We start from the raw sequence: 23,096 nt of genomic DNA, 5'->3' as shown, positions 1-23,096 counted from the left end.
GATTATTATCAACATAGACGTCGCAAGGTCCGGGGTAACCCATGGTTGGATTATTAATTAATGGTTCTATTAATCAACTATTACTTTTAATAGTGATATTAATAAACTATTAATTAAAAATTAATTGAATCATGGGTGTGACTTCGTCATCACTACTAACAGGAGGAGTAAGCTGGTGTCAATTTCAAGGGTACCTTTGTTTTAGTCTCTATTAACTTTATTCAGAGTTAACTAAAAGCTTCTGTCAAGCAGCGCAACATCCAAATTCGTCTCCATACGGCATTAACCTGATTGACTTGCTTTCAGCACAAAATTCACGGCTTGACTCTCGCCAAAAAATTGAGATAGGGAAATTTTAAGTTCATCACCGACGATATCCTATCCCAGGATGATCCCTCATTTTCATTGACTAAATATTAAAGCCCCAAAAATTAGGAAAAAGAGAAGCCAAATCATAAGCCTAATACGGACTTAATGTTACTTTTTATAAGTTTTAGTCCAAGTGTACTGCTACTGTACCGCTATTCTCCGTCTCTCCAAGTGTACTAAAGCACTACTTCCCTCACAAAATTTAGAGTCGCCCCAGCTTCTGGTAATCCAAATCAGAAGCTGCCGCGTCTGTAAATTTTCGCTGGATTTAACCCAAGTGTACTGATACTCTCCCGCTAATCTCCTCGAAGTGTACTAAAGCACTACTCGGGTTCGGGGGTGCGTAACGCCCCAAGTGCCGATCGTCCCAAGATTTACGACGGATTAAAACATAATCAAGCACTAGTTATTCGTAGAAAAGTTGGAAAAAGTTTTTCTTTATAGTTGCAATAGGTCACACGCCAAACATCAAGAAGCAAGAATAGGAGAAACTAACTTCCTTACAGCAAAAGAAACGTAGAGTTAAACACTGATGGCAAAGACGTTACAAAAGACATGATCACAAGCTTCATCTGTCCATATGAAAGACTCAGGCGTCGACATTTCACCCTTAATGGTCAAATGGACTTCCCTTTAATTCACCATCACAGTTATTTCCAAGTTATTTTCCAGGCGCATAAGTTTAAAGTTATTAATTTAATATAAAACTATTAATTTCGAAATAATTTGAAAACGTCCGGCACTTCAACGATCGGCACCCCCTGCGATGAGAAGCACGAATCGCCTGCTAAAATTCTGATCAAATAACATTAAAAAGGATAATAAAATCATAGTAACTTCAAAGTAAGTAGTAATATTGATTTATAAACATGTACCTTCGCATCAACCAATGGATGTTTCACACATGCAGCGTCATTGAACTATGTACATAAAATGACAGAAAGCCTGTCATTAGCAAGAAACTTTTTCCAAAAATTTGCAAAGAAATGACAGCATAATGCATGAAATTGTTCAATCATCAACTATTGAAGTCCAAGCACAAGAAGAAATCTAAGTCAACGTACGTATATACTGACAAGCTACAAAATCCATAAATATACCGCAATCCATGCACTAAATAACATCAAGATTCCATTCACTAAAAGATAAATGAAGAAGTATAGCGCCACATGTCGTAAATTTGTTCATCAACGGAAATTTGATGTTGGCAACATTTGTTGTCAACATCATTCAGATCCTGAAACTCAACATCAGATTCTGAAACTAAATATTATAACTTAAATACATTGTAACTACAAGATTTAAAGCCTCGTGATCAAAATGAGCCAGTATTTGAAAACACTTTCCTCATTAATTTTGACACCGAATGTTCAGCCGAAGTAATGAACCAAGTGATACGGGAAATCACTATCAATTTATGTAGCTCAATAGTTCCAGAATTACAATGAGGTAAGAAATTTATCCCTGCTGACAAGTTCATTAATTAAACATCGGGTATAAACTCGGTATTATTTTGAGCAAGAGTTATTGAAAAAAGTTACAGTTAAAAATCACCTAGTTAATGATCAGCTTTTACCTGAATAAATAAATATCAAAGTATCAAAATAGGTAGATTTTAAAGCCAAAAATTCGGACAATTTTTTTTTGTTTGAAAAATGGCCAAATTCGTTCAAGGCTTCATATACAAAAAGTTCGTGAAAAGGAGAGCAATATTCAGGAGAGATAAACAGAGCGCTATACTTACAAAAATTTGAACTAGACAACCTTAAATATTAATGCATTAAATGCTTCAAATATACACTCCGCAGAGAACCATAACTTAAGAGATAAACATAGCGAGACTTTCACCAGGTTCTATCGCTAACATAAAAGCAGGTACATTTTCTTCTCTCAGAGCTGCTAGTTTTCTGTCATTCAAACAAATCTCATCAAGAAAATAGTCCACATTCATGGCATGTCAAAACAAAAATTTGCAAAAACTCCCTTCAACGCATTATGAAAATATTTTTAGCAAAAAGTCACAACTACCAAGACTACGACGAAACTACAAACAATATAAGAAAGCTACGTCCAAATACAGCTCGCGTAGCAAACAGGTCCTTCATAATGCCAGTGAAGTGATGCCACAGCAGAGAAGTGATGCCACAGCAGTGAAGTGATGCCACAGCAGTGAAGTGATGACACAGCAGTGAAGTGATGTCACAGCAGTGAAGTGATGTCACAGCAGTGAAGTGATGTCACAGCAGTGAAGTGATGTCACAGCAGTGAAGTGATGACACAGCAGTGAAGTGATGTCACAGCAGTGAAGTGATGTCACAGCAGTGAAGTGATGTCACAGCAGTGAAGTGATGACACAGCAGTGAAGTGATGTCACAGCAGTGAAGTGATGACACAGCAACTATCTATCAGCGCTGGAACTGAAATCAATGAAAATAAGTTAATTAGATGAACAGACGTGAGAAAAAATCTTGAAAGTAGAAATATTAGCTTATTTATAGCATCAATGAAAACCTCCTAGCTGGTCATTGATGAAAACGGTTAAGTATTTCAGAATATGGAATACTTAGCCGAATACTTAGGATTCTGGATTTCAGTATCCAGAAACGGCTAAGTATTCGAAACCAACAAAACTTCGCCGACGGTCAAACCAATTTTTGAGAAATAATAAGTGAAATATTAAGCTGATGCTGAAACCGTCGAATGCAACCGAGTACATAATAAGAAAAATTGCTTATTTCATAAACCCAATTCAAACCACGGTGAATTCAAGTAAACATTTCCTCTAAAAACATCCCAATGTTGATGTTGTTTACTCATTCGCACTACCAATATTGCTTTTAATTACATAAGAAAGTTTGCGCAGATAATTCAAATAGAAATTAATGACACAAATGTTATGGCAACCATCCATGTATCTAGCATTCAATCTTGAATTATTTCTCCAAAATAAAATCAAAGTATCGTCAATTTCTTATCAGTGTGGAGGTGACATGAATTGAAACTGTTATAACGAATCTGTTATTTCACTAACGTTCCACACACGATTTAAAAAAAAATATAACTCAGTACTCACTGCAGTGAGTGACAGAGAGCGCATTTTCTCGTCGACGAAAACGTCAAGTCACGAATGGACGGACAGACGGACATGGCGAGCGCAATAGTGCATTTTTCCCATAAATGAGAAAATACGCTAAAACATTCTCATTCCTGTTTAATGACTTCACAAATGTCATCAACATAATCCACTAAATATTCTATCATAAAATAAATATCAATCTGCAAATATTATTAAGGAAAATAACGAACCCTGGCGAAGGCTTCCTCAGGTTCTGTTCGCTCGATGGGCCGCTCGCTGAGATCGATGGCGATAACCCTGCTGATTAAACATTCCCCGGCCTGCACGCAAAATATTACACCTCAGTACAATGTACATACATGAAAATAAAAAAAACTTCAACCAACACTGGAATTCAAAACCTTCAACCAACAAAGGAAAATTTTCATAAAATTCAACCAACATGAAATTGAAATCCATCATCTGGTAGAATATCCCGTTGTGTCCCACTGTACAATTTCCTTTGCAACGAAACATATGAGGACTCACGTCAGGACAGATGCCGACGAGGGCATCAGCGTTCTGATAGAACTCCTCCTTGAGGGAGATGACGATGGTCTGAAGTCCCTTCTTCTTGTGCACGATGTACGACGCCACCTTGCCGATGTTGGTGTTGTCCAGCGCAGCGTCGATCTCGTCCAAGACGAAGAACGGCGCCGGTTGGTAACTTTGGGTTAAAAAATGAAGATTTTTGTCTCTGGTTATTCATGTCATGTACAGATTATTCAAATTCACAAGAAGAAATTAAGTTAAAAATTTTTTGTCTCTTGGCCCTTTATATCATGTGCAGACTATTCAATTTCACAACCAAAAATTGAGAACTTGTGTCTGAATTTTCCCCGATAACTAGAGTTAATTCAGCAAACCTTCACACGAGTTTCAACACTGCAAGCAACCAACACGCACGATCGTAACTATTGCATAAGACACACTCCGAAGAATATAATTATTGCGTGTCAACGTGGGGCACAAGCGCCTTTCATATTCGCCATCAAATTGTTTAAGATGAAGGTAATGTATATAATTGTCTAAAATCTCGATTTACCTATTAAAATGTTTTGAAATGTAGAGGTAGAATAAAACAAGTAATCTTACCTGTGCACTGCAAAAAGAAGAGCCAGAGCAGCGATGGTCTTCTCGCCACCACTGAGATTACTCATGGGCTGGAACCGTTTGCCTGGGGCCACGCAGTTGTAGTTTATGCCGTCCAAATATGGCTCCTCGGGGTTCTCGGGGCCCAGGAACGCCTGGGCTGACGGGTTCTTGGCTAGTGCCTGGATTGAAAATGAAACAAAATAAAGTACGCTTGTTTCATTAAACAATAGCTTCTTGAAAAGGCTAAGGAAAGCAGCTGAAGAAAGACTCTAAACAATTCTAAGAGCAAGTAAAAGCCTCATGAATTCTTGCAAGTTTTATGGTAAGAGAGTACAACTAAGACTTCAACTTGAATGAGTACAACTAAGACTTCAACTTGAATGAGTACAACTCCGCTATAAAAATTCCATTTATTTTTTTTTTTTTTTGCAGTATTTAAAATTTAATTAGGAAGCACCCCTATCATAAATTTTAGCCGGCCAACACAATTGAGAAAAACTAAATCACGGAATTTGTCCGGAAAAAAAACCGTGTGGCAACCGTTTAAAAACAGTACAAAAAATGAAATAATAGTACAAGATGAAGCAATCGTAGTCAACGTGTTAAAGGGGCTAGGAAAGCAGCTGAAGAAAGACTGCAATCAATTCCAAGAGCAAGTAAAGGTCTCATGCAGTCTTGCAAGTTTACTGGTAAAACAATTACTAGGACTTCTCTTAAATACATCAAAATTGGTTAATCACATAATGGTTAACCACAAATTGATGATCACACAAAATATCATCCGCTACGGCTCTATTTTATTTGACTGACAAGGACATTCGTCAATGGGTCTCACCTTATATATTCCATCTATCTCGTTGGACACATGCTCGAAGAAGGCCGAGAATTTATCATATCGACTCTTCTTGATCTTCTCGAAGGCCTGCTTAGCTTTTTTAGCTCGTTTGCGTGCGTTATCGAACTCAGTGTTGGTTTCTTTCAGCTTTTCTCTGGCAAACTCGAGCTTCTGCATTGCTTTCATATTGGGAGCCTGGGAAAAAAATTTTCAGTGAAAACTTCTTTTAAATTCTACTCAAAAGTCAAAATAGAATAGAATAATTCGATCTAAACATCATATAATGAATGAAAATAATAATAACTTTGTGACTTGAATTCTAGAGCACACGCATTGTTTTCAATATAGCATCAGGTCATCTATGTTTAAGACAAGAATTCGATAGAACAGTCAGGTTCAATAAATTCTTATTCTAACAAACACTACTGCATAAATTTGTAGAGAAAAATCCAAACAAATCGATTTATTACCGCATACTGACAAAAAAAATCAGATAGGTGCAGATTCTCAAAGGAACCTTTCAAATTCGCGGTGAATTCATACTCTTCAAACTTAATACTTCTGACTCAGTTTTAAGGTTCCCTGACTCACCTGAATCTTATGGACGGTATTGAAGAGATCAGTGATGTGTTTGCTCAGCTTGCTGTCTTGCTTGCGTACGTCCTCAGCATCTTCAAGCTCCTTGTGGGCGTCCGACAGTTGTGAGTAGTCCAGCTGAATGCGGGCTTCTTTCTCGTACATAATCTGGATCACAAAGAAATAGCAATGAATAAATATGAATAGATATTAGGTAAAGAAGTTTCAATAATTTGATGCCTCGTCCAACATAATACGATCAAGATGGGAACTAAGAATCCGGTTGTTCTTATATGGCAAGGCAACCAAGACGTACAATCCGTTCTTAGATGATTTTAAAACCATGTACTTACAGAAGTTATGAGATTTGCTCTTAAAACCATGTACTTATACTCGAGAGTTCTGAGATTTGCTCTTACCTGATTTAATAAGATGGCCTGAACAGTAACAATCAAGTATTTGTTATACATATGACACGGCAATAAGGGATGAGAAAACTTGCAATACCTGAGTGTTCATGCCGGACGAGTAGTCGAGAGAGGAGCCATCGTGTCCTTCGTTCTCGATATCGTCCATTTGGCCGCGTGTCATGGGCAGCAGCGTGTCTTCCATCTTACACTGCTTCAAGATCGAGTGTCTGCATGGAAAAAAGATAACAGTTCATTCTTTTCATCAAATATTGCCCAATGAAGTGCATAGTTTCTAAATTTGTATGAGCCACTAAACTGCTTCAAGATCGAGTGTCTGCGCGGAAAAAAATAACAGTTCATATTCTTTTCATCAAATATTGCCCAATGAAGTTCATAGTTTCCAAATTTGTATGAGCCACTAAAAACATTTGAATTTTTGTGGAAAATGCCTCATACATTGAAAATATTAGAAAGTGTTCAAGTTTTGGAGAGATTATATCTTCTTAGATGAAGGTGCCACCTTAAATCAAACACAATTATAATCATCAAATATTGCCCAATGAAGTGCATAGTTTCTAAATTTGTATGAGCCACTAAACTGCTTCAAGATCGAGTGTCTGCACAAAAAAAAAAGATAACCGTTCATTCTTTTCATCAAATATTGCCCAATGAAGTTCATAGTTTTCAATTCGTATGAGCCGCTAAAAACATTTAGATTCTTGTGAAAAAAGCCTCATACATTGAAAATATTAGAAAGTGTTCAAGTTAAGGAGAGATTATATCTTCTTAGATGAAGGTGCCACCTTAAATCAAACACAATTATAACATTTCACAGTAGGATAAATTGCTACCATATGATCATAAGCAATTCACACAAAGCGATGTGAATTTAACATTAGAAATAGAATGACTTGCAAAATGTATAATATGATGAAATATATCAAACGGTTTGGCCACAATTCTGACTTTTTTAAATGAGAAATACTATTTAATGCTCTCACCTGTCAGCTTTCTTCTGATTCATCTTATGTTCAATGGCATTTATTTGTTTATGGACAGCTTGAATATCCTTGGTAATAACACCCACTTCACGCCTAGCTTTGCCGATCTCGTCATCCATCTCGTCACACTCGCTCTTCTTGGCGAGTTTTTCAGATCTTTTTTTGTCGAGATCGCGCATGGCTTTATCTATTTCTGACATCTGTTTCTGCTCAGCCTGCTTTGCCTGTTCCAAAGAATCTTCATCGTCTTGAACAGCTCGTTCCCATTTAGCCACGTTGCTTTGCGTGTCACGGCTGCGTTCAAACTCCAGTTGGTTCAGGACTCTGTTGCGTTGCTTTTCAAACTCCAAGCGTTTGTTGGCGCGCTCAGTTTGAGCGCGGAGCTCTTGGTCTTCATACTGCCGAATGTCGTCTACTCCGATCGTCTTACAAAATTCAGCGAAAACTACGTCTTCTACCGAGTTCATTTTCTCCTTCTTATCACTGATGGTTGTCTCTCGCTCGGCCATGATCTTTTCTATCTCGTTGAGTTGCGGCTGGAAAGTCTCTAGCTCTGCCTTGAGACGGTCTACCTCTCGCTGAAAGGCAATTATCTGCTTCTCTGTTTGTTCCTTGTCCGATTTGGCATATTTTAGTCTGGTTTCGATACCACGAATTTGAGACTCGACGGTATTAAGTTCGCTCTCCTTACGTGAATTTTTCATTGCTTCACGTAACTCCTCAGAGAGTTTTTCTTTCTCCTGCTTGAGGTTGGAAAGATGCTTCTCGTCCCAACGCTTGGCCTTCCTCGCGAGATCTAAACTGCCACCAGAGATGATGCCAGACTTGAAGAAGAAGGTGCCATCCAGTGCCACTGCATCATATCTATTGCAAAATTAATTACTTTTCATGAGTAAAACTCACGCAGAAAACCACTGAAGAGAAATTTATCAGTAAAGATCAAATCACAAATTTCACAACCAACGAATTTAAGCGGAACAATATCTTAGAGACTACGAGATGGTGCTAACAAGTATCTTCCCCATCCCTCAATGAAAATTTGCCAAAAATTCATAAGGCATTCGTCACAAATTCGTCATAATATAGATAGAAAATACTGACCTGTGGCCCTCTTCCATCTCATAAGCAACTTTTGAAGCGTCGTCGGGCGTCTCACAGACCAGGGCGTTGTTGGTGGCAAAGAGTACAGCTCGCTTGATCTCCGGCGGGTCGTACTGGAGGACGTCATAGAGAAGCTTGACGTTCCTGGGCTCACTGATGTTCCTGAGACGCTCCTTCAGTGGCTTGGCTTGGATGTAATCAAGAGGCAGGAACGTCTCAGGGTCCAGCATCTGATCCTTGAGGTACTGCACGCACTGGCGAGCTGTCTTCTCCGTGTCCACTACGATAGCTTCCATGTACTTGCCGAGCACTTTAGTGATAGCAACGTTGTACCTGCAAGTATATTAGCATCCATAGTAAATAAATTAATGTTTAAAAAAATGCTACAGCTATTAGTGAATAACCCTTACCAATTGAAATGATTAAATAATATCCATAAAATTATACCAAAGAATTACAATTAATAATGCGAGGCGCCTTTTGGCAAATGGTTGTACTAATGTAAAGCTACTATATCAGGTATAAAATGTAATTCTCTCTAGCCAATTATCCTCGCATCAAAAATTGTATCCTTGCAGCTAATTATCGCTCAAGATTCAAGTCATAACTCTGACCGTTCTTTCTTAACTTCTTTCGTACCTCTTATGTATGGGCTGACACATGTTGATCATGCGGTCGTACACCCCCGAGTAGAGCTGCTTGAAGTTCTCGACGATCTCCTGTCTCTTCTTGCGGCGGCTGTCCTCGTGTTTGTCCACACGAGCGTCGCCCAGCTGCTCCACGATGCTGTCCAGCTTCTCGTGCAGCTTGCTGATCCGCTCCTTGGAGCTGCCGACGTCTCCTTGCAGCTCCTGAGAACACAGAAATTGACAGCAAAGTGTCAGTGGAAACAAATGCGCAGTAATAAGCTAACAGAAAGTTTAGAGAGGCAACAGCTTTCTCTGAAATACTCTGAACTTTCAATGGAGAGTCTTTGTTATCACATTCAAATGATAAAATCCTTTAAGAAAATATACCCAACACGATAGTTGCACAGGACAACGTAGGAGAAAATTATAATAAGTCAACATGTCAAGTTTTGGAGTGTGCTTGAATTGAAAACTTTAGTTTTGTGAAAGGTATCATCGGCGTGAATCGACTATTGAGCCACAGGCAAGATAATTTTTCGAACAGGCCAACAGTCAGAGCACATACATGTATATGCAGCAGCATTTATCATATTTTTTTTTTTCAGAAATTCTTTAGGAGGCATCAATGACAACAACACAGTCTCTGAAAATTTAATTAATATTTCTCAAAAGAAAAATCAGTTTAAATAGGTTAATTCACTTCCCAACACGGCTGTCTCACACAATAAACAGTAAAGTTCAAAGTACTTTGCAAAACCAGATCACACCAGCTTCACACTGCAAGCACAAGTGCACACCATGTTGAGAGGAACATTAGACTTGAACCATAACCAATAAGACAATTAATTATTTTCGAGGGTATTCGCGGCGTCTTTTTACATCAGATGTGCTATATACCGTTTGAGGCATCTGTAAAACTACACAAAGAAGACCAATAATTCTGTTTTTCTGACCTGTCGAAGTCGCTTTTGCTCCTCAAGGCTCGCCTCGCTCTGCTTGATGTGCTCTTCAAGCTTTTCTTCTCGTTTCTGTGCTTCCTCAAGTTCATGGCCTTTGGACCGCAGTTTGTTCTCAATTTCACTGGTTCTCCTGAACAGCAGGGATCACGTTCTTTATTTTAACGATTGATTTAAAGTAACAAGGAAATCACGCGAAGGTAGGTTGTATAATTCAGTAAGTATATTTTGAAGTTTATCGAGAATTTGCCATGAACAAATGTGCTTGTAGTTTACTCATCATTGGTCGTGAATATGAATGAATAAGAAGGTAACGTGTTTGGGTCCGGGACACGCTAAACTGTACCTGTGAGCGTTGTCCAGCCTGTCCTGGTCAGACTTCTGCTCTCTGTTGATAGAGTCGACCTCCTGCATATACTGGGCAGACTTGCGCGCAGCCACGTTCTTCAGGCGGTGATATTCCTTCACGTGCGCGTCGTCCAGCTGAACACTGCGACCTGCCATCATACATAAAGGTTAGAACTAGTCCCGNCCCAAAGCCTGAGGATTGCTGGCACTTGAGCAGGTGAATGTTTAAAAATAGTCCCGAAGCCTGAGGATTGCTGGCACCTGAGCAGGTGAATGTTTAAAAATAGTCCCGAAGCCTGAGGATTGCTGGCACCTGAGCAGGTGAAAGTTTAAAAAAAAATAGTCCCGAAGCCTGAGGATTGCTGGCACCTGAGCAGCTAAAATTAAAAACATGAAAGATACAAAAAAATACATGCTCTTATTTGCACGCGGCCAATTAACGGTCATTCAAAAATGTTCTGGATAAACAGATAGCACACAAATCAGAATACATATATTAGCTCTGCTGAAACTATGAACAAACTTCAGCTCATTTCAAAGCCGCAAACAATTCCAGAAAAACACGGCGCCAGAGCCGTGTCATGTACCTCACCTTGGCTCATGGAGTCAGCAGTGACTTGGTCTTCAAACTCAGCCTTCTTCTTCTCGACCTCCTGCAGCTCGTTCTCCAGCTCACGAATATCGTCCATGTGAGCGTTGTAGGCCTTGATGGCCTGAGCCAGACTCTTGCGCGCCGTGTCTACCTTCTTCTGCATGTGCGTCACGCGCTCCTTGGCCTTGATGAACGTTGGCCGCTTCTTGTTCACTTCACTGTCCTGTCAACACAGTCCATGTTGAAAATTTTAACCTATTTTTTTATCAAAAATTCAAAATATATATTTTATATTATTTAATATTGATTGAACATTTTATCTATTTTTATAACACAAATTCAAAATATATATATTATATTATTTAATATTAAAACTCATCTATTTTTCAGGTGAAGACGAACAGCAATAGATTATTTTCGTTCGCCCACAACTAACAAACATTCAACAATTTATTTGCTTAGTGTCTGTTAACATTCATAAACCTGACGGTTTTGGCAAGGATTCCGACTTCGCCGCCCAGAATAATAAACACACATGAATATTTATCCTTCAAAACCAAAGTCTGACCAAATTTTCAAATTTGAATAATTTAGGGCATTAATAGAAAATGAACAATATTTATATGAAAGAAGCAAATAGAGATAACATTATTATCACATCAAAATAACACCACAGTACACATAAATAGGTCTCGTTACTCACCATTTCTCTGATTTCTTGTTCGAGTTTACTCATCTCTTTGCTAACACGAGTGAATTCTTTCTTTTTGTCTTTCAGAACTTCTTCAGCCTTCTCCTTGCGCTTCTCAATCTTCTCAAGATCTGCTTGTTTACGTTTGATTTCTTTCTCGTATTCAGCCATGTCTCTCTCATTGTGGTACAGGCGAAAGAGTTGAAGCTCAATCTGCTTCTCAACCTGAAACAATAAATTGTTATCAGACTCATCCCACTGGGGGAAGTGAATGCAATGGCATCCTTATGAATAGTATATTGCAAACTAAATATTTTGTGAATAAAAAGGAATCTTTCAATTTATTTTAATGACTTATTAGAACATATTTACGCGAGATATCAATAAATGTGTTGGGGAAGCCCAACATGCCATACAAGGTAGCAATGAGTTTCCAACAAGAGGTCCTATTCCTGAGGACACTGCGCGTCACCACAGTTAAAAAGTGATTCACAGAAAACAGTTTTATTTGAATATCAACTAATAGAAATGGCTCATTTCATGCAAGTATGTTGGATTACTATCCACAATTTCAAGATATGTCACTGTGAAAAGTGAACAGCTCGGTTTTTTCTGATCGATTTTTGCACCGGTCTCTATTACCCTCTGTATATTCCGTTTCCATGTCATCAATGATCTTTAAAATAGACACCCAAACACAAAATGAAGGTATCAAATAACCAGGTGGTTTGGGGTTGCTGTGGGGGCGGTGTAACCATCATCAAATGTATGGTTTTTTCAAAACTCTGATCCTCAGGAACAAAAAGCATACTAACCCATTCTTAAAAGCAACCACCTGTACCATAGCAGCTAAATTTCCCCAGCCAAAGAGTTTTTCACAAGAACCCATAATCAAAAGTCCTAATTCCTATCCATTATAGCATCCATCACTTTCAGTACTTCAGATACTAGTTCTGCATTATCTGCAGTAAAATTTCGTAAAATATTTTCAAACGTATGATAAATCAAAGAAATTTTATTGCCTTGACATACTTCCCCTTTACATCACATTCATTTATACATAAAATCAAACAATTAGAGTAAAATAATGTCGATTTACAAAGAACCACATATTGCGGATTCTCTTGCAGATAATTCAGTCCCCCTCACAGATGACATGCCATATTACCAATTCATCCTTGAGTCTCTGATATCGATCAGCCTCCTCTCTCTCCATCTTAGCTTCCTTGCGCTCAGCAGCAACACCTTTCTTCTTCTGGTAAGTGCACTGAGTTTCTTCCTCAGCCTTGAGCATCTCCTCCTTCAGGCGGTCATATTCTTCCTTCAGAGCACCAGATCTGGCGTGAGAAAATGATAAAAATAACACGTGTATTACATGCTAGAAAATTCAAGCAAATACATGCATTTACTCATAAATGAGTAATATTATACATTTATGTACTGTTAAGAGATACAGGGTCCGCCATATTTATGGCAACGGATGTTTGCTATATAAAATAAATTGATTTCTAGGAGACTTTTCTTTCATAATGAAGCTTAATATCATCTATTAATTAATCTATTTTATATTGCAGAAGTCTAAGGTGTCTAAATTTACTATTACTAAGGGCAGTAGATAGAAATGCAATACCAGTAACCCTTCATGAAAAGGACGAGAGTAATTCAGTCATTGCAAAAAAAGCTCTAAATTCGTCGTGAAACTGTGTGGAAGGTGGTAAAAAATTTCAAGGAAACTGGTGAAACATGCAATCAACCTGATCAAGGAAGGAAAGGAAGTGTCCGAACAAAACAATTGGTCAAAAACCCAAGGGAGAAGTTGAGGAGAAACTATTAATTACCATAGACAATCTCTGAGCAGTAACATAAGATAAGCTTTGACGCAATAGATCCTTACAATTTCTCAACATATTCAGCTCTTATTCAATAAAAAAACGATGCACCAGTTTGTTTCATTGAGAAATAACAAAAAAACATACGTTGCCATAAATATGGCGGACCCTGTAATTTGAGGATGGGATAATCTTTCTCTTCATCACACACTATAACAGTGATGAATGCAATTAATTACCATAGACAATCTCTGAGCAGTAACATAAGATAAGCTTTGACGCAATAGATCCTTACAATTTCTCAACATATTCAGCTCTTATTCAACAGGCTAAGATTTGTTTGGTAAAGGTAAAGAGGCAAGGGAAGAAACTGTCTTGGAATATGGTTGTGACTTGGGGAAACAATTGTGTCCCCTGATTAAACACTTTATCACTTATTATGGAAGATAATGAGCCAAATAGGAAAAAATATAACTCAGTACTCACTGCAGTGAGTGACAGAGAGCGCATTTTTTTGTCGACAAAAACATGAAGTCACGGACGGACAGACAGACTGACGGACAGAAAGACGGACATGGCGAGCACAATAGTGCATTTTTTTCATAAATGAGAAATGCGCTAAAAAGGAGTACGCAATGTAATGATACAGAGCATTCCATAATGGAATTCTGACAGAATGACATTCCATTATAATACAAGGTAGATTAAGACGGTATGAATGAGCAGATTATGGATTAAAAAGGTAAACACTTGATAATTAATAGACAAGTTAGGCAGATTCTATCTAGCAACATTTGACTACCAAATAATTAGCAATGTATGGCTGTGAGAATAATTTTGCTATTTAGCCTACCTCTCATAACATATCATACTTGATACACTTCAAACAATAGCACCTAACAATTACAATTATTTGCTAATGGCATGGGTTGGAGAGGTAGTTAGCTGGTTGGAAGAGTGTGGACTGACTTTGTCTAGCTCATGTACATTACTAATATCAAGGTAAATAGTAGGATACTTTACATATTAAAAACTGACCAAATGACATTCCTAAATATTCTAGAAAACATATTTTTAAATTTCACTATAAAAATGGTATGCTTACGTCACATTGAAGAGAATCTAAGAAATTGTAGAGCTCTTATTTTATTTGGGACCTATCATTTGGTGCGATCCAAGATTTCTGCTGATGTATAAAAATTTCTTAGCTTTACATCACAAATCAGGACAAAGCTTTTAGTATCATCTCATCAATCAGAAAATGCATGGAACGCAAATGCTCATGATACAAGCATGAGCAGCTGGGTTAAAAATATTGAATTTTTATTTTGCTTTGGTACTATATGACAAGGAAATTTCTTATCTGTGGAAACTAGATTAAGGAGAGAACAAACTAGATTAAAGAGAGAACAAACTAGATTAAAGAGAGAACAAACTAGATTAAAGAGAGAATAAACTACATTAAAGAGAAAACCAACTAGATTAAAGAGAGAACAAACCAAATTAAAGAGAGAACAAACCAAATTAAAGAGAGAACAAACTAGATTAAGGAGAAAACATACTAGATTAAAGAGAGAACTAACTAGATTAAAGAGAGAACTAACTAGATTAAAGAGAACAAACTAGATTAAAGAGATGAAACTAGATTAAAGAGAGAACCAACTAGCTTAAAGAGAGAACAAACTATGTAGATTAAAGAGAGAACAAACTAGATTAAAGAGAGAACAATACCCTGGAGTCTGCTAAAGAAACACACACTGACCCGCTGAGCTCCTCAAATAAAAGAGTTCTTTCCTTAGGATTCTTCATAGCAATTGATTCAACAGCCCCCTGAAACACCAGGAAATTTTTGCCCTTGACATTGATGCCAAGCTGCTCGAGTTCCTTCATGTACTGTTGGCTGTTGACAATCTGCAACACATTTCAATATATTAATAAATGCAAGAATATAAAATAAATCAGATTAATTTAATAAATAATAAAATAAATAAAAATAAAATAAATCAGATTGACACAATATGAAAATAAATGCGAGTTTAACAGGACTCAAAATATCAGTAATTTCCAGGGCATGGCAAAAATACGTCTATTTACAAAGGAACAAGGCCTTTAGACTAAAGCATTAGGCTACTGTAAAATTTTTTGATAAGTTCTCACAGTAACCTCATCTTTAGTTTGAACATTTAAATTAGAAATTCAAAAGTTTAACCCAACAAAATCTCTAGTGCTTGCAATTAATTAAAATCATGTCCTGAAAATTAGTTAAGCTTTTCAACTGGGCACAAGTCTAGGCAATGAATACACAAACTAGTAGTATATGTAATAATAAAAATAAAAGATTAATTTGTTTATGTTGCATGAACATGTACATATGTGATTAAACTTTAGGACATGGTTTAGAATCTAATGGCAGCCTTTTAGCATTTTAACAATGCATTAAATGACCAATTATCTAAAAGATCCAGTATCTTATCAATTATTACGTCACTCTTGACATATAAAATTACCCTGTTATCAATTTTGTGATCTGATGAAGATCCTTGAACTGTTCTTGTAAATCTCTTTTCTCCAAAACCTTCCAACTCAAAAACGGCCGTAACTTGAGCAGAGCGGCTGATAGGCTGGCCTATGGATGCTCCATGGATGAGATCACTCAGTCTTTTCACTCGCAGGCTGGATGTTCGCTCCCCCATCACAAAGGAGATGGCATCCATGAAGTTTGATTTACCTGGCAATAAATATTGCTTTATTAATTAAATACAAATGTTTATTTTGTAAACAACAAGGAATAATTGGTTATTATGTCACCACAATACAACAATTTAGGTGAACATCATATTCAAAATTCTTCATGAGAGAAGTGGCTGCAGATTTTATTACTTACATGAAAAGTTTATTTTCAAATGCCAATATGACATTATTCTGACCAAGACAAATAGATTTTGACTAATTATAGACTCCTAATTATTCTGACTCACTGCTCCAAATGTTTTTTATTAATTATGTGTATTCAAACAACTCAATTAAATGAGTGACATTTAAATCTAGACAATGTAGACAAGTTTCAACATCATTAAAAAACTACAATGTCACTCAATGGCTGCCAATGAATCTTCATGTAGTCAAGATTTAGAGCAAAGCTCAACACAGGCTTTGCAAACATAAGATTCATGGCAGCAACATCTCACTGTAATAATATCTTTATCTAAATACTTCCAAGACCTTAGTCATAAACTGTCCACTTTAAATCCACATCAAAACATTGCAATAGAAGACAAAACAGATCAACATTTAAACAGACTTTGACCTGCACAATATTTTGGTGGGTCTAAATATGCTAAAAAAACCTAATACATTTTTTGGCAAATTTTTCTTGGAAATATTAGCAATGTGTTTGTTCAGAATATGAGAGTTTGCTAGGCATCAGTTAATCACCCAATTTATTCATTGGGGGCAAAAAACCTTAAAAACAAAGCCAATAGAACTGTCAGTCTTCTAAACTTCAACCAAAAAAAAAAAGAATTTATAAACTATTAATTGATTATAGCATAACCAGAATATTTGTCACTAAACAGACATTAATATCAATTGGGAAGAATAGAATATTTTAATAGCTGACAAATCTGAGTTACCTGGTCACTTGTCTAAAAATTGTATTAGTGTATTTGTATTGCATCCCTGCATGGTAAGGTACAGGGTATGGTGATAAAGAATTGTATCCCTGAATTACTTCGAATAATTTTATAAAATTTATCCTGAAAATATGGGCATTGAATTGCCTAAAATCCCTGTAATTTAGAATCAAAATACATGGAGCACAATTATTGAGCACAAAAAATGCAGCATAAAGGAGGTTTGTAAGGGATTTCAATTGTAAGCATAGAAGTGGTATATATTTCTTCTCATGTATACTTGGTGAATTCATGTAATGTATACAGTGATCTCAGTGTACAGTGATCATTCATGTATACTTTTCATGATTAGGTAAATGAATGCAACCAGTGCAACTGTCTCATGAATGAGGCAGGATTAACATTTTTATACTCATTACTAAAATCTTGCAGCTCCAGTGACAAATTTTCAATACACTGGCAGCTTGCCCTCGGGCTCTTGCAGCCCAATTCTGCAGTTCTGTTAACAATTAGATAGGAGGTAATTTATCAAGTGGGATCTTGCAGTTAAAAAAAAGCAGGAAAAGTCTACTTGCAGCTGGAAAGGTAGGTATTTTCCACATTCATGCCAGGAATAGGAGGAGCCAACAAAAAAATATCTCTTGCTTACACCATGTTTCCAGCCATGGCAGAATTCTAGGAATTTGATGATCATATAGATCCATCAGGACGGTGGGAATGCTCCACTGCTAATACTAACATGAGGAGCAGGTTGGGGGGCATTTGTTTAGGATATCAGACTATTTAAAGCCATTTTTTTGCATGCTGCAGTGCTTTAATGCACTCGTCCAGGCCGTCCCATTGGGACGGCCTTCTGTTGCATTGGGACGAGCATGCTGCGGCCTGCGCTTCTGCCAGCCCGTATTAGAGCGTGCGGTTGTCTTACCCCTGTTGAAGCACGCTGCTGCTGCCAGCCACTCATTTTGTAGCGAGCGGTGGGCCAGATCCTATTGCAGTGCAGTGGCTCTATACTCTTATTTTTCACCACCGAGCTTCTCAATAACATAGGTACAGGGTCTGAGGGTCATTTAGAAGGCATTTACAATGCCACCATCTCCCTAGCATATCTAAAATATTGGATCAAATTAAAAAATTCAGGATAGATATGATTATATATTAGCAATTTGGAACAATTTCTACAAATATCTCTTGTTTCAAGTCACTGTGCAGAGAGTGGATGAATATTGCAAGATCTTTGGCAACACTTCAGTAGCAAAATTTTCGCCTACAGAAGATCATGCCGACACATTTAGATTGAAATTCTTGCATTCAATATATTTGTCAGTCTTCGGCCAACTATTTAGAAAAAAGTAAGGTTTCCGGAACGTTGGATGGATCAGGATGCAATAAAGCTTGTCCGGAAATCAGTTGCGATGAGGTCCCGCTAAAAAAATGTAAACAAAATGTAGTTGCAGTCACATCAGAGCGGTCAGACTGCATCATTACATATTCAGTTGACACTTGCTGTACAATCAGACTGCTTTTAGGGTAAAATTAGTTATTTGGGGTCACACATGCATGCAACCTTGTAAATAAGTTCATGGCTTGTAAATAGTTTTTCATTACTCAGCATAAATGGCTTTTCATTAAAAATTACCAGGCGACGCATCTTGAAAATGGCTGGCGACGCTTTGGGCTTAAAAACCCATAGCCTATATTGGCGACACTGCTTCCACCTTCTGCACCCTGGGTTTCAATTATTTTGTATGAAAGAAATTTGGCAAGTGACTTGCATTTCCGGACATGTGAGATTTCTGCCAAATGAATTACCTCCTATCTAATTGTTAACAAAGGTGCACGATTGGGCCGCAAGATTCTAATTGTATTAAAAATTTGCCTCATTGGAGACACAAGATTTCAGATACCTACAAGTTGGAAAATTCCAATCCTGTACAGACACAAGCCAGAGCATTTTTGTGGGTAACACTTTAGATCAAGTGCATCCAAAAAAATGGTGTTTTTTTAATATGTATTTTGGGGCGTAGATTGATTAAGAATCTGAAATCTGTTTTTGGCAGTCGGCGTCAGAAATTTTTAATGGAACCTGTTCCTAACTGGACCTAACCTGCAAGGTTTTTGTTGATTGGCTAGGTTTTTCCGGCCGCCGGACAGACTCCACTCTCCAAACATAGAAAAAACATATTGGCAAGGTTTTTACGGCTGCCGGACGGACTCCAAACATAGAAAAAACCTAGCCGATCAACAAAAACATTGCAGGTTAGGTCCACCGTCCCATAGTGGCAAACCAAAGCTTTTTTAGAATCAGTTCATTTTTAATTTCCTCATTTACTCAAGATTTGAACCAATTTCTTAAGTATGATAATGCTGGTATCCAGGATACTTTACTGGTCTACTTATAGGACTCAAAAATGAACTTGAGGGAGAGTCTAAAAAACTCTCTGCTTTGCCACTATGCATGATACTTTACTGGTCTACTTATAGGACTCAAAAATGAACTTGAGGGAGAGTCTAAAAAACTCTCTGCTTTGCCACTATGCACCGTCCACTCGTCCAGTTAGGACTTAGGAACAGGTTCCATTAAAAATTTCCGATGCCAACCGCCAAAAACGGATTTCAGATTCTTAATGTACATCCAAAAAAACATATAATTAGAAAAAAAAACTTTTTTTGGATGCACTTAATCTAAAGTCTACCTTTTTGTGTCATCCACTGCCATCTGCCACTGGTGTTGTGGCTTCCTCTGAAAGCCTGAATTTTTCAGAATTCATAGTAATAGTTGTATAATTGCACCCACCACTTTGGTCCCTGACAGCCTGACTCTCTGTCTCTGCCCTGTCATTTAACATAGTGGCAAAGCAGAGAGTTTTTTTAGACTCTTCCTCAAGTTCATTTTTGAGTCCTAAAAGTAGATCAGTAAAGTATCTTGGATACGAGAGTTATCATACATAAGAATCCTGGGGTAAATGAGGAAATTAAAAATGAACTGATTCTAAAAAATCTCTGGTTTGCCACTATGCCTGTCAATTTCCCGGGTCTCCCCCGACCCCCGTCAATTCAGTAATACCTAGCCTAATAGGCAAAGCTGGCTAACTAATATCATAATTTGAAAGCATTGCGACTAAACACTTGTATACTGCAACCTATATATTGCGTTAATCGCGTAGCTAATGAATATTTTACTAAAAAATATTCAACAGTCACGAATTGACAATAGAAAATCACCTGATCCATTGGGGCCGATAACCGCGGTGAATGATTTCAAGGGACCAATTGTATAAAACCCTCGGTACGATTTGAAATTTTCAACTTCAATGTACTTCAATATTGACTTGACTGACATTTGAAGTGCGCGCCGTACACTGAGGGAATCAGATAAAATCTAAATGGTAATGTTCACGAAACACGAACGGTGCTCGTAACTGCCCAAGCAGAGCGTTTGACTGGAGGAGAAAAATCATATTTGCTATTCCAATTGAAAGCGGGAGGGTATAAAAATATAACTAAAATCGTCGCGACTGCGCAATAAGCATGTGAAAGCATATATTAAATTTCATAATTATTGGTTACGAATTGAGGGAATAAAACGTGGCTACGTGACGGAATTTGCCCGTTTGCACACGTTTTACCGCTTTATTTGCAAAGTAGATGAGTTAAAATTTAAAAAAAAAATCGTCGCTACTGCGCAATAAGCATGTGAAAGCATATATTAAATTTCATAATAATTGGTTACGAATTGAGGGAATAAAACGTGGCTACGGGACGAAATTTGCCCGTTTGCACCCGTTTGACCGTTTTATTTGCAAAGTAGATGAGTTAAAATTATAAAAAAATCGTCGCGACTGCGCAATAAGCATGTGAAACCATATATTAAATTTCATAATTATTGATTACGAATTGAGGGAATAAAACGTGGCTACGTGACGGAATTTGCCCGTTTGCACCCGTTTTATCGTTTTATTTGCAAAGGAGATGAGTTAAAATTATAAAAAAAATCGTCGCGACTGCGCAATAAGCATATGAAACCATGTATTAAATTTCATAATTATTGGTTACGAATTGAGGCAATAAAACGTGGCTAAAGGGAGAGCTGGTATAGGGCAGGTTCAGGGCCGGGCTGGCCCACGCTGTAACCCACGCTAACGCCCACGCGCTTTTGTCCGACCGGTCCATTTGAGCAGCTAGTATGCGGGATTTTCCCTCCGCGTATTAGCAGACTCGATCATAAATATTTTTTTATAGAAAATATCTATAGCAAGGAAGCTGATCAAGGAATGCCGAATATACCATTCAATTGACAATGAAAATTACAACCCGTTTATATCTCGAAAAAAGTGTAAAAGTCGCAGACTTGATGAACAGTAATATTCAAAGTTTCTCGAAATTTCCTCTCATTAAAACTCTTTTAATACAAAGTTCGCATATTTTTTGTTACTGGTCGACGCTTATAAATAAATAGCTGGGTAAGTATGGAAAAATCCATATCGCCATCTCATTTGCGAGTGGAGTAAAGTCTATCCTAATTAGTGAAGAAACGCTTAGGGAAGAGCCGAGCCTGTTGGAAGCCTCTCGGCTTTCAATCAGGGCCTTAAGAGTAATCAAAAATGAAGCCATAGATAACTTGCGAGAAATTAGATGTTGATTACATAACTGGCATGGTTGCAGATTCAACTTATTAACTCAAAAATAAATTTATTGACTTTTCCCCGTAGCTGCGCTGCTGCAGTGATGCACTGCTGGATCGCTGACTGCTGCTAGGTTAGGAATCGGTTGCTACGACGAGTCTGCTTCTGGCTACGGTTGTAGATTGACGTGCGTGAGTCGCTCTTTAACTTGTCAAGTTGCTTTCAGTATTTTCTAGTCTTAAGTAAAGTAAACCCCCTTGAAGTGGACTATTTATGGACCTAAGAAGCCAATATCCATAAATCTAAGCGGAATTGAGTATTTTTAATTGAATTGTAAGCTTTTTGAAGACTTGTTGGTGAGGCGAGCGATCGACGGCAACCAAGATGACGTCAAATCCAAAGTACGTGTTCGTCCGAATGCTGAATTCCCAACGCAGAAAAGTTGCTGTATCGTATACGTCGAACTAACTAATAAAAAATCTAGCTATTAACGGTGAGTGACACCTTTCCTAGCTTTCCATCGCCAATTTGAATGAAAATATGACATCAACTAGGAGGGGAACGGCCTCAGCCCAACTCGGCCAAAAGCCTCAAAAATTGTCCTGCTCAGCCGCATGGGTATGGGGTACGGAACCCGGACGGACCGCGCGGGGGGCGGCTGAAAAGGCGAAAGATTGCGGAATTTGTGCGGAAATCGTAACTGAACAAGACAAGGCGCTGAAATGCGAAATCTGTGAGCAATGGTACCACACCTCGTGCGAAAAAATTGAAGATGAAGAATACGAAAACATCCTGAAGGATAGTAAAAGGGATTGTCCCCGTCTACATTGGTACTGTAGCAAGCAATGCAACAAAGTAGCAACCAAATTTCTCAATGGAATGACTGAAATTCAGAGGCAGGTTGATAAACTAACTGAGCATCTAGCGCTGGTAGACAGGAAGATCACTGATGTACATGAAGGAAAATTCACCCAGAAAATGATAGACACAGTCGAAGAAATAGTCAAGAAAGAAGTTCATGAACAACTAACTGAGGAGAAGCTGGAGGAAATATTGGGCATATTAGAATCAAGAGCCAAAGAGCACTTAAAAAAAATAACCAAAAAAGAAGTTCATGAACAACTAACTGAGGAGAAGCTGGAGGAAATATTGGGCATATTAGAATCAAGAGCCAAAGAGCACATAACAGAACTTGAAGAGAGAAAGAAAAGAAAGCATAATTTGATGTTGTTTCATCTTCCAGAAAGCAAAACCAAGGACAGGGAGGCCAGACTGAGAGAAGAAAAAGAACATAT

General features: G+C 37.7%; 1 protein-coding gene across 1 annotated transcript; it reads right to left on the bottom strand.

The window, feature by feature from the left end:
• Nucleotides 1-1,205: 1,205 nt before the first annotated feature.
• LOC108682899 (structural maintenance of chromosomes protein 1A) lies at nt 1,206-21,863 on the bottom strand. Its single transcript, XM_018172153.2, has 19 exons — nt 21,835-21,863; nt 20,402-20,520; nt 16,055-16,275; nt 15,310-15,458; nt 12,887-13,055; nt 11,731-11,943; nt 11,028-11,250; nt 10,434-10,584; nt 10,085-10,220; nt 9,142-9,353; nt 8,503-8,835; nt 7,402-8,265; nt 6,498-6,627; nt 6,006-6,158; nt 5,415-5,609; nt 4,580-4,758; nt 3,974-4,151; nt 3,676-3,765; nt 1,206-2,786 (listed from the first exon to the last, which is right to left on the bottom strand). Exons 2-19 carry the CDS (start codon nt 20,517-20,519, stop codon nt 2,775-2,777), a joined length of 3,726 nt encoding a protein of 1,241 aa, XP_018027642.1. The 5' UTR covers nt 20,520; nt 21,835-21,863; the 3' UTR covers nt 1,206-2,774.
• Nucleotides 21,864-23,096: the final 1,233 nt, after the last annotated feature.

The sequence above is a fragment of the Hyalella azteca genome, unplaced genomic scaffold, assembly GCF_000764305.2.
Source record: "Hyalella azteca isolate HAZT.00-mixed unplaced genomic scaffold, Hazt_2.0.2 contig13862, whole genome shotgun sequence".
In the NCBI taxonomy this organism is placed as follows: Eukaryota; Metazoa; Arthropoda; class Malacostraca; order Amphipoda; family Hyalellidae; genus Hyalella; species Hyalella azteca.
The sequence above is the reverse complement of the archived record's forward strand: the minus strand, read 5'-3'. Positions and strand labels throughout refer to the sequence as shown.